Source organism: Phodopus roborovskii, unplaced genomic scaffold (genome assembly GCF_943737965.1).
Source record: "Phodopus roborovskii unplaced genomic scaffold, PHOROB, whole genome shotgun sequence".
Lineage (NCBI taxonomy): Eukaryota > Metazoa > Chordata > Mammalia > Rodentia > Cricetidae > Phodopus > Phodopus roborovskii.
The window spans coordinates 24473099-24486095 of NW_026125397.1; the positions used below are offsets into that span (position 1 = coordinate 24473099).

At 47.0% G+C, this 12997-nt stretch overlaps 1 protein-coding gene across 1 annotated transcript in view; it reads right to left on the reverse strand.

Moving 5' to 3' along the window:
- The window catches only part of Armc2 (armadillo repeat containing 2), a 92164-nt gene that overhangs the window by 25859 nt on the left and 53308 nt on the right, over positions 1-12997 (reverse strand). Inside the window, 2 exon segments of the mRNA XM_051175575.1 lie at positions 3993-4092; positions 10306-10451. Of these exon segments, the coding sequence (XP_051031532.1) occupies positions 3993-4092; positions 10306-10451 (246 nt within the window).

Sequence of the window (12997 nt, forward strand, 5' to 3'; positions counted from 1 at the left end):
TCTATCTTTTCTTGTTCCTTAAAAAAAGAAACTCCCGGGGCTTAGGAGATGGCTCTGTGGGTGACGTGCTTGCTGCGCAAGAACGAGAGCCCGGGTTCAGGTCCCCAGCACCCGCTTACACAGCTGCACGAGGTGGCACACGCTTTTAGTCCCAGCACTGGACACGTGGGGGTGGGGTTGTGCTGGCAACCAGCCTAGCCAATCAGTGAGCTCCAGGTTCTGCGAAAGCTCGGGTCTCAAAAACGCAAGGTGGACAGCAGTAGAGGACAGGATGCCCGGCACTGACCTATGACCCCTGACCCCTGCAGGCACACGTGTGGGAGTGCACTTAAACACAGTCCTTTCCTCCTCCCCCAAATGCAAAGGGGAAAGAAAAAAAAAAAAAAACATCCAAGATAACAAGTTTTATCCTTGGGTTGATTCACTGTGCAAAGATTACAGTCAGAACACAAAGATAGTTTAGTTTATAAAATTTAAATTGGGAAAGTTTTGGTGGACAAGTTGTGAATGCTTTAAAGCACGTTCACGTATTGTCTGAAGTGGTGGTCTGAGAGAAAATGGCCCCCCAAGGGAATGGCACTGTTCGGAGGTGTGGCCTTGTGGGAGGAAGTGTGCTGCTCTGGGGGCGGGCTTTGGGGGTCTCTTTCTCAAGCTTCCCTCAGTGTGGCTATCAGTTGACTTCCTGCTGCTTGGAAAAAAAAAATAACATAATGCTCTCAGTTCCAATACCACGTCTGCCTGCACACAGCCATGCTACCCATCATGGTCATAATGGCCTGAACCTCTGAAACTGTGAGCGAGCCACACTCCATTAAATGTTTCCCTTATAAGAGTTGCCATGGTCATGGTGTCTCTTCACAGCAATAAAAACCCTATGACATCTGACGTGAGACATTCTCGTATCCTGAAGTCTTCGAAAGGCTACAGTTCATAGAAAAGCAAAGCACGCATGTGAAGGGTTTGTTGCTCAAATAGAAGGGGAGAACTCAGTGCAGCGCATGGTGGCATGCTTGGGGTGTGTGTGTGGGGGGGGCTGAGGCAGGAGTTCTGGGCCAGCCTGGGCTACACAGCAAGGCTCCGTCTGCCTCTGCCCGCTGCCCTCTGTTTCCTGCTTCACTGGCTTCTGTCCATCTCTCTCATATGTGTGTGACATCCCCCACAATGTGTGTGCATAGGCAAATAAATAAATATTTGTATTTCGGGTTTTAACGTGAGAATTCAGCAAGGTCTTGTCTTCAAATTGAGGCAGTGACAGAAATTTCTCTATCACTAAGAGCACAATGGTAAATGGCTGAAATAATGTAAGCTGACAAATTTAGTCATTTTTCGACAGAAGTACTTGGCTAGAAAAATTAAATTCAGTTCCATTTGGTGCTGATAGGGTGCGTGCTTTAAGGTGGCCTGGGCCTGACACAGAGGCAAAGCTTTGGATGAATATAATCGGGTCTACAAGAGACTCAGCTACTGGCCTGGAGCTGCTGGGACTCAAGTGACCGTTAAGAACTTGCCACATTTGAAGGGCGTTGGTGGCGCACACCTTTAATCCCAATACTAGGGAGACACAGGCAGGCAGATCTCGGAGAGTGTGAGGCCGGCCTGGTCTACAAAGTAAGTTCCAGGACAGCCAGGACTGTTACACATAGAAACCCTGTCTGGAAAAACCAAAAACCCAAAAAACTTCCAATGTTCAAAATAAATACATACTGAGTTTTGAAAAAATGTCTCTTTAGTCATTTACAAGGGTGATTAAAAGAAGGTAACCCAGTCACAAAAAGAGGAACATGGTATGTACTCACTCAAATATGGATTTTAGACATAGAGCAAAGGATCACCAGCCTATAATTCATACTGCCAGAGAAACTAGGATACAGGGAGGATTCTAAGAGATTCACACAAGGTCCCTCACAGAAGGGGAAAAGGACAAGATCCTCTGAGCATATGGGGAGTGGGGGAGGGGCAGTGAGTAGAGAGGGAGTTAGGAGAAAGAGAAGGGGAGGAGAGGAGCATGTGAGACCAGGAAGATTGAGACAGGGGAGGAATAGAAGACAGGAGAGTGGAAGAGAGAGAGCATAAAAGAGGGAGCCATTATTATAGGTCTGAAAAGAAAACTGAACCTAGAGAAAGTCCAGAGACCTACAAGACTGACCCCAACTAACAATTTGAGCAAGCCATAAATGCCCTTCCCTGATAATGAGATTGATGACTAACTTATCCACCATCATGGAGCCCTCATCTAGTACCTGATGGAAACAGAAGCAGACACCCACAGATAAACTCTGAGACAAACTGGAATCCAGATGCAGAGAGGGAGGACAAGACCAGGCTACAGAAACCCACAGAGACAGCTGAGCTGAACAAGGAGGAGCTCATGGGCTCCCAGACTGATAGTTGGGAATCCAGCATTGGAACTAACTCAGACCCCCTGAATATGGGGTCTAAGGGACCTTGGAGTGGAACCAGGATGTATCCCTGGTGCACAAAAGGACTTTGGGAGCACGTTCCCCATGGAGGGATACTCCCTTAACCTAGAGGCAGGAGAGAAGTCCTAGTCCCTACTCCAAATGACTTCACAGATTTAGATGAGCCCTCCTGGAAGACATCACCCTCCCTGTGGAGTGGGGGGGGGATGGGATAGGAGGGAAGAAGGGAGGGAGGGGGAACTGGGATCAATATGTAAAATAAGAAAATTTAAAAAAGAAGACTATATTTAACAGATAGTCAAAATGTTAATATTTGTGCCATGTAACAAAAATATATTAAAGAGAAGTCATTTGTAACACTTGTTTTGTTAGAACAGTTACATGTAGCCCAGGTTGGCCTCTTAACTACTTATATTCCTCCCTCACCTCTCAAGTCCTAGGGATACAGACGTGTGCCGTGTTTGGCTAAGCTCATCAACTGAAAACAACTATAAGCCTAGCGAGAAGACTCGTTGGGTTAAGCAACTTGCTGCCAAAACATGATCTGATCTCAATTCCTGGGTCCCATCTGGTAGAAAAAGAAATCAGCTACAATTTGTTTCCTCACTCCACGCATGTGTATGTATAATAAATAAGTGAATACATGTAATTTTAGAATGTAAAAATCGTATTACACATTAAAGCTATGTTCTTTCATCAATACTTTATCTTGAGGCTGGGCGAGCCGCCTCGGCAGCAGAGCACATGCTGCTCTGACTCAGGTTCAGTTCCCAGGGTCCATATCAGGTATATCACAACGATGTGTAACTCCAGTTCCGGGGGACCCAGTGCCTCTTCTGGCTTCCTAGGGTCCCTGCATGTGTGTGGTACACAGTCATACACACACATGCATACACACATACACACACACATACACACATACATACATACAAACACACATACACACAAACATACATACATACACACATACATATACACATACATACATTCACACATACACACATACATACAAACATATACATACATACATACATACACAATACATACATAAATCTCAAACACTTTATCTTGAAATCCCACATTGTAAAATACAATAGGATCAAAGAATTAGTGAATTTAAAGGCTAAAAGATCTTCAAGGTGCCTGCCAAGGTCCCAAGCTTTGCCTGTGTGTTAAATCCCCATGGTTCTTGTAAAAATGCTGACGGACGGGCCTCGCTCTGCCCATATGATTCCATGAGCCTGGACTGAAGTTCAGTGGGGCTTCTACAGAAATAGCCGGCGCACTTCATGCCCACCCCAAGACAACTCATGTAGGCAGTCTGTAAATTCCCAAGACAAAGGAAATTCCTGCTGTCCAAACCCTAAATCAGGAACCACCAGTAACAACCATACACCATGGAGACAGATTCTGCAGTAGATTACTTTCTGTTTGACTCCTGCAGGTGTTCACTGTCTCCACCGACGGAAGCTTCTAGCAGGAACTGATATGTTAAAAACACAAACTCACTCAACCTGGGCTTGAACACAGCACAGACAGGGAAGACACTGGAGAAAGCCATGCACGACTGACCTGTTCCTTCTGGTGTTTGTTCAGGAGACTCAGAAACAAGGCGTAGCATCTGGGATAGCTGGCCAGGGCCAAGCAGCAGTCACGGTAAGAGGTCAGTTTGCTGTGGGAAATGCCAAATGGGGAAAGAAGAATAAACCTTTTTTTTTTTTTTTTTTTTTTTTTTTTCATTTACGTGCACATAGTAAAACTCTCAATGCAGAGCATGCAAACTCATGAAGGGAAGTCCAGAAATACCTCATTCAGTTCAGAGAAATGGGTTGACTCATTGTCCAAAGATTACAGTTAGATTACACAGATAAAGTTTAGTCTACAAAGTCCAGAGGAAACACACAGAGGCTTGCTGTCTGCTCTAGACTCTAGGACAGAGGGAACTTTTTAAGTCCCCTTTAGTGGGGTTGAGGGCTTCACTCAGCGGTAAACGCTTGTCTAGCAAGCATGAGCCCCTGGGTCAGGTTACCAAAAGGGGCAGTATAGCGTCCTACTTTGCCTCCTATGGCCATGATAAACACCATGACCAAGAGAGACTTTGGGGGAGGAAAGGGTTAAAATTTTCTGCAAAGACCAATGTTTGGGGGCTGGAGAGATGACTCAGCAGTTAAGGGCACTGCTATTCTTGAAGAGACCCAGGCTCAGATCCCAGCGCCCACATGGTGGCTGAGCCTGTAACCCCAGCTCCTGTACAGGAAACAGCTTTTTCTGACTTCCGGGAGGTACCAGACACCCACGTGGTGCACATACATACATGCAGGCATTCACAGTATACATAAAATAAATCTTTCAAATACTAAAAAACTAATGACTATCAAACCTTCCTCAAGACCGATCAAAAACATTTAAAAAAAACCAAAAAAAAAAAAATAAATAAATAAATAAATAAAATAAAATAAAATAAAAAGAACCAAAATCAAACGTGAAAAGCAATTTTAATAACAAAGAGGCCACATAATATGGGAGTAAAAAGAGAGAATTCTAGCCAGGTGGTGGTGGCACACGCCTTTAATCCCAGCACTCAGGAAGCAGAAGCAGACAGATGTCTGAGTTCAAGGCCAGCCTGGGCTACAGAGCAAGTTCTAGGACAGTCAGGGCTTCACAGAGAAATCCTGTCTCGACAGGAAGAAACAAACAAACAAAAAATGTGAATTCTGCAGTCAAAAATGCCTCACTCGAACTGCAGCTCTGTGACCTATGGTTGCATGATGTCATGTGACCTGCAGCTCTGTGACCTATGGTTGCATGATGTCATGTGACCTGCAGCTCTGTGACCTATGGACTATATGATATCATATGACCTGCAGCTCTGTGACCTATGGACTGTATGATGTCATATGACCTGCAGCTCTGTGACCTATGGACTGTATGATGTCAGGTGACCTGCAGCTCTGTGACCTATGGTTGCATGATGTCATGTGACCTGCAGCTCTGTGACCTATGGACTGTATGATGTCAGGTGACCTGCAGCTCTGTGACCTATGGACTGTATGATGTCATATGACCTGCAGCTCTGTGACCTATGGTTGCATGATGTCAGGTGACCTGCAGCTCTGTGACCTATGGTTGCATGATGTCATGTGACCTGCAGCTCTGTGACCTATGGACTGTATGATGTCAGGTGACCTGCAGCTCTGTGACCTATGGACTGTATGATGTCAGGTGACCTGCAGCTCTGTGACCTATGGACTGTATGATGTCATATGACCTGCAGCTCTGTGACCTATGGTTGCATGATGTCAGGTGACCTGCAGCTCTGTGACCTATGGTTGCATGATGTCATGTGACCTGCAGCTCTGTGACCTATGGACTGTATGATGTCAGGTGACCTGCAGCTCTGTGACCTATGGACTGTATGATGTCATATGACCTGCAGCTCTGTGACCTATGGTTGCATGATGTCAGGTGACCTGCAGCTCTGTGACCTATGGTTGCATGATGTCATGTGACCTGCAGCTCTGTGACCTATGGACTGTATGATGTCAGGTGACCTGCAGCTCTGTGACCTATGGACTGTATGATGTCAGGTGACCTGCAGCTCTGTGACCTATGGACTGTATGATGTCATATGACCTGCAGCTCTGTGACCTATGGTTGCATGATGTCAGGTGACCTGCAGCTCTGTGACCTATGGTTGCATGATGTCATGTGACCTGCAGCTCTGTGACCTATGGACTGTATGATGTCAGGTGACCTGCAGCTCTGTGACCTATGGACTGTATGATGTCATATGACCTGCAGCTCTGTGACCTATGGTTGCATGATGTCAGGTGACCTGCAGCTCTGTGACCTATGGACTGTATGATGTCATATGACCTGCACCTCTGTGACCTATGGACTGTATGATGTCAGGTGACCTGCAGCTCTGTGACCTATGGTTGCATGATGTCAGGAAAACAGGTGCATTTATTTCTCTGTGCCTCAGGTTCCTCCTACATTGGATGACGGTGACAATAATGACATTTATTTGATTAGTTCTTGGAGAGTACTTAGAGGATTGTCCAGCATACAGCAAGTACCTTATGTAGTTGCAAACAAGTAAAATAAATAAAACTGTATCATTAGCAACAAAGCTAATTAAAACAAACAGATTTATTGATGTACTAGAAACCGAACCTGGGGCCTCTCCATGCCAGGCAAGAACAGAGGTACACACTGTATCTATTTATTTATTTATTCACTGAAGCAGGACCTTATTATATACTCCAAGCTGGTCTCAGACAACTGCCAGCTTTCTGCCTGAGCTTGAAAACTTAGGGGAAAATGGAAAAATCCTCATTAAAAAAACAAAAAGCCGTCTGAAGCTGAACCGAGTGGAAACCATGACAGCATATGCAATCTTTAAATAGGTGAATTAGCTAGCCACAGTGGCAAGTCCCTGTAGCCGTGTCTACTTGGGAGACAGAAGGAGGAGGACCATCTGAGTTCAGCAGTTTGGAATTAGCCTGGCAATATGATGAGATGAGAGAGAGAAAGAGAGAGAGAGACAGAGAGAGGGGGAGGGAGGGGGAGGGAGGGGTGAAAGAGAGAGGGGGGAGAGGGGGGAGGGGGAGAGGGGAGGAGGAAAGAAGGGGTTGTTAGTACTTTAACCAGTAGTCACTGTCCGCACACACTTTGATTATACTTTCCTACTCATTGTATGACGGTGCTATAAATTCAAAACCGAAGACACAGAAACAATATGACAAGGAAAAGCGACCTTCAGCGTAACTTACTGGCCATTCAGAAAGGTCTGGAATAGCGCACGACATCTTACCACAAGAAAACCTAGGGACTGGAGAGATTGCTCAGATAGAGCACTTGCCCCAAAGGCCTGAAGACCTGAGTTCAGATCCCCACATGGAAGCCAGGGGCAACAGAGCACCCGCCTGCCTGTAAGCCCAGCACTCCTATGGGGGATGGGCGGTAGAGAAGTAAACAAGAGAGAGCCTGGCTCGAACAAGGTCCAAGATGAGAATCAACACCAGAGCCAACCCTTGAGATTATCTTCTGACTCCACAATTACTACACCATGTGCATGCGCGTGTGCGCGCACACACGCGCACACTAATGCAATTTACTACATTAATGGACTGAAAAATTAATGCATATCATCAATGGATCCCAAGCAAGTATATGAATTACAACTAGGTTTAATGCCAGATAATTTTTTATTATGGCATTCAAGTGGCATCTAAGAAGCCAGGCATAATCGTGCACATCTTCAATCCCAGCACTCTGGAGGCAGAGGGACATAGACACCTGTGAGTTAGAGGCCAGTCTGGTCTATGTATTGGGATTTTTGTCTCCAAAGTGAGGTGAGGGGGGGCCTATAACAACTATTCTTAGCTGGTGAGATCCTAATATAATTCCCTAAAGACAGGAAGGAGACAGCCAGCTCCCGCCAGGCTTGTATTAGAGTCCTAGGCAATGTGGTAAAGAAAAGTTGGGAGCTAGTCATGGCTCAGACTTAGAATCCAAACACTTGGGAGGCTGAGGCAGGGTTACCCAGAGTTCAAGAACAGCCTGCACTATGGGCTGAGACTATCTCAACATATTAATTAATTGATGAAAAATTTAAAAGAGATGGAGGGAAAATTGCATTATTTTGGCAAAAACAAAATAATCATTCTCATTTGCAGACAATTAGCTTAGATAATATAAACCAGATTCCTGACTATAAAATTAATAGGTAAATATTGATTATATTTACAATCATCAGGATAGCCTATGAGGAAGTAGCTTTTCCATAAGGGCCTGGGAATAAATCTTGAAAGGATGTGAAATCTTTATGGAGATATTTGTTGAATTGTCTCAAGGATCATTTTTAAAAAGCCAGGCGAGGCGGCACATACCTGTAATCTTAGCTCTTAGGAGGCTGAGGTGAGACAACTGGATTTTGATCTACAAAGTATGACCCAGCCTCAGAGCGAGAGGTAGACGGGAGTGGGGAACCTTCTTGTAAGGCTGGTGGCCAAGCACACAGAAGGAAAAACGTAAATGCACATTTTAAAGGCATTTCTGAAACTGATCAACGTCTAGATACTTTCAAACAACCTAGATTCAAATGATCATCAAACGTGATTAGTGCATGTGCGAGCCCAAGTCCAAACAACTGACAGAAAATTCTGAGGATACACTGTTAGAATCGAGCAGCCCAGGGGCTGGAGAGAAGGCTCAGAGGGTAAGAGCACTGGCTACTCCTCCAGAGGTCCTGAGTTCAATTCCCAGCAACAGCATGGTGGCTCACAGCCATCTGTAACGAGAGCTGGCGCCCTCTTCTGGCCTGCAGGCAAACAGCAACAGCTTTGCCCTCTGGCCCATACCCACAGCACCACTGAACACTGTCAACATCTCTACCTTGCGGGCTTCTAGGTTTCTGAGCTTTTCACCTGGAGAAGTGAGTTTACATCCAAAGGGGGTACTGCACACTTACCCTACTCCTTCCCTGACTCCTGCCCCAGAACCTGAGCGCCTGACTGGCTTCCGGTGCCATGCCGGTTCTTATCCCTGTCTTCTGAGGCCTCACCTCTATTGTGGAATATTAGTTTAAGATGTGCTACATTTGTTTACATTGTAGAACCTTCGTTTTAGTGATGCAAAGGTGCGCCACATTCTTTTATGTTGCATTTGGTTAATTCTGTAAAGTTGAAAACAGGTGATTGGTCTAATAAAGAGCTGAGTGGCCAATAGTGAGGCAGGAGAGGGAAATAGTGGGTCTGGCGGACAGAGAATAAAAAGGAAGGGACAAGAAAAGGAGACGGAGGAGGGGAAGATGCCAGGCGCTAGAGACCCAGCCTCCCAGCCAGCCATGGAGGTGGTAGGAAAGAAAATCATATAAAGAAAGGTAAAAAGCCCAGGGGCAAAGCGTAGTTAGAGAGAACTGGGGTAATTCAGGTTAGAAGAGCTGGCTAGAAACAAGCCAAGCTAAGGCCAGGCATCAAGTAAGAACAAGTCTCCGTATATTTACTTGGGAGCTGAGTGGTGGGTCCCCTCCAAAGAGTAAAACTACACCCACCATGCTGTCTGTCTGTCTTTCTACGGCATTAATATCTTCCAACGAACTCCATACTCCAGCAATCTACCTTTAATCCCCATCAGAGACCTTTCAAAACTAATGATTACAAATTAAACCAGATCAGACTTGAATCAGCGATCTCCTTTTTGAGATAAAGCGCTTGAGTGTAGTGCTATTCCCGGTACATCAAACGTTGTGATATGTTCTGTGGTCCACCGTTCTTTATCTCCAAGGGGCGAAGCAGACATTCGAGCAGAGTAATTACACACATTAGGCTTAGCTCACAGCCTTTCTAGGAGCTAGGTGACTGGCAACACCCTGGGAGCTGCATTACGCTTGCAAAAGAAATCAGCTTGGATTGGGTATTTTAAATTATATTCACAAAGTTAGCTGTCTGTAGGCGAACTTAAAAGGGGAAAAGAGTCCCACACTGACTAAAACCAACTTGGGGTAGGAAAGGGACTTGTCTGGCTCATCCATCACAGTCCATCGCTGAGGGAACAGACGTCTGGGTGGGAACTCAAGCTGGAACGTGGAGGCAGGAACTGAGGCAGAGACCTTGGGGGGGCGGGCGCAGTTTAGTGCGTGCCTCCCATAGCTTGCTCAGTCTACCTTTTACATAGTCCGGGCCTACCTGCCCAGGTGTGCTTCCCACAGTCAGCCAAGCCACCCCACATTAATCAAGACATGCCCACAGGCCGGTCTGGTGGAGGCCATTCCTCACTGGACATTTCCTCTTCCTTGGCGACCTGGCTTTATACTGGGGTTACAGGAACGAACAAGTGCAGCATTTTTAACGAGGCGTCTTCGCCGTCTTAGTGTACATACCTAAAGATTCTGGCAACATTGGTACAGACGTCCTTGTCATCCATGTACTGCCCCGTCACTGAGCAGAGCAGGGGGAAGGCCCCGGTGTGCAGGAGCTTGCTTCTCGTCAGCGGTGAGTCGGCCAAGTTTCTCAAAGTCGCAGTTGTCTAGGAGAACGTGTGCTCGCGTCATTTTCTTAAAGCTTAAAAGCAGGGTAAGGCCACTAGGAAACCCCAAGCCTCCTGGTGCCCTCTGGGGGTGGGATGGGGGGGTGGGGAGTAGGGATGTAAGTCAGTTCAACCGAGAACAAGGGAGGACTACCTGGTGTGGGGGCATGACTATAATCTCAGCACAAGGGAGATGAGACACAAGGGTTACAAGTTTAAGGCCAGCCCCGGGCTACATGTAGATGGAATATTAATGTTTTTAAGTAAAATAGTTTACCAGACCCCCCAGAGTTAAACAGTACCATCTTGTCTTTGACTGACTCTTTCGGACAGGACAACACTGCGTATTAGAACCTTCCCACTCCAAATCCTTTTTTTTTTTTTTTTTAATCTTTATTACATTTATTTATTTATTATGTATTTATTGTGTGTGTGTGTGTGTGTGTGTGTGTGTGTGTGTGTGCATACCCTGTGGGGAGGGGTATGCACATGACCTATAGCCCGTGCAGAAGTCTGAGAGCAGCTGTGGGAGTCAGCTCTGTTTCTGCCCTGTGAGGTCCAGGGTCAGGATTCCCGGCCTCAGGCTTGCTGGCAAGTGCCTTTACCCACTGAGCCCTGTCACCAGCCCCTGTTGTTGCCCCTGATGGTTGCTTTGAGACAGGATCCCGTGTAGCCCAGGCTGACCTGGGTAGCTCGCACTTGCTCTGTAGCTGTGGCTGACCTTAACTTCTGACCCTCCTGCCCGAGATTACGGGTGTGTGTCCCTACACCCAGCTCCAGCTTCCACTGAAAACCCTTCTGCATGACACTGAAAAGTGGCGGAGCCAATAGTTATGTAAGACTTTTAGACTCATTTTATTCGGAGGCAAATACTGAGTTCTTAACAAATTTAGCGCATTTTGTTAAAAGTCTTTTTCAAGAGAGCTTTTTGCTTTCAGCTTTTTTCTGAGGGTCAAGAAGAGAGCAACCTGGGAAATGTGTAATGGTGATTATATCTTGTCTAGTGATTTTTGCTTGTCAGTGTGATCTTTCCCCATGGGACTCACAGCAAGTCACCCAGTCCCCCTACTCCAGCCTGGCTGGCTTCCTCGTTCACCCCCCCCCCGGCACCGCCACCTCGGGGTGGGGTGGTACTGACTGGCTGTCTAGATCATTGGGAGATGGGAAGGGGTAACGGGGTGTGTGGGTGGCATTGCTGGCGTCCAGTGCACAGGGTGGCTCTGTCTGTCCCCTTACTGAAGAGCTTCTCCCAGAGGTGCAGAGGAGGGAGCGTGGCCTGAGGGCGGAGTCTGGCTGCCTTCACTTTGACGTGATTAGGACGGCCACTCACCCTCAACCCCTTATATCCTCCTGTGTGGGAGGCAAAGTGGGCTGCCCTGGTCCCTTCTGGGTGCTGGTATGTATGGACTGTAAGAGATGTAGGAATGGTTTATGTACACAGTAAAGCTCTGTGCAGATGTAAGGCATTTCTGTTGGCACCACGCACCTTTTCACAACGAAACCTGGAATGCACCTGGAATGTCAGGGTTGGGGGGTGGGGTGGAGACAGGAGGTTCAGGGACTCAAGGCCAGCCTCGACTGACTGCAGAGTCTGAGGCCTGCCCTGGGCTAAGATACCATGCCTCAAAACAAAAACAAAAACACAACAACAACAACAACCAAGCCAAATAAACAAGAAAGAATGTAACGAGATGGCGGGTGCCCTCATTCCCTTTGTATCAAGTAAGTGAAATATAGTTGATTAAAATACAATTGATTATGTCGAAATCAGAAGATTTGCAGATGTTTCAAATGGATGCAGACAAAGCATTTGTACTTGGCTCCTAAGTTCTTTCTTGAAGGCTTCCACGTCACAAACCATCAGGGAAATAAACTGCTTGAACATTCCAGTGGACCATGGGCCCTCCCCACCCCTCCCACTCCCCCCCCCTCTTACCCGGGTCCGCATCTATGGAGCTAAGGGTGGGGCTCTGCACAACTAATACACAGCCCTACCAATTCCAGGCCAAGGCTGCTGTGAAACAGAGCACTTGAGCCAGCCCCCCCCCCCATTCCCCTGTAGAAATAGCCAGGCACCTGGGCACTTGAGTCTGAAGGTGCCTCTCAGCCTTCCTAGCGCTGAGATCCTTGAATACAGTCCCTCCTGTTGTGCTGACCCCCAACCATAACTTTTTTTTTTTTTTGTTGCTACTTCATGACCAGCTCTCATCAAAGCCCCTCACTGCGATGAGGGACGCCCCCTTCCCTAACTTCCCAAAGCCACCGGACAACATCCCCATCCTACCGGCCCCTCACTCTCTTGTCCACGCCTCCAAATTCAGCTCCTGCACACACCGTGCTCATCCCCTCCCAAATCCTGCCTTTGACCACACCCCCTCGCTCACCATGCCCTCCTTAACTACCGGGTAGCCTTGCGTTCACCTGCCGGGCCCAGCTGGGTCCACTTCTCTGTACAGATGGCGTAGTGACTGGCCAGTGCCTCTTCTGTGTCAACACTCCCTTGCTCAAGCCTCTCCCTCTGCAAGCATTGTGTGTGTGTGATTTGT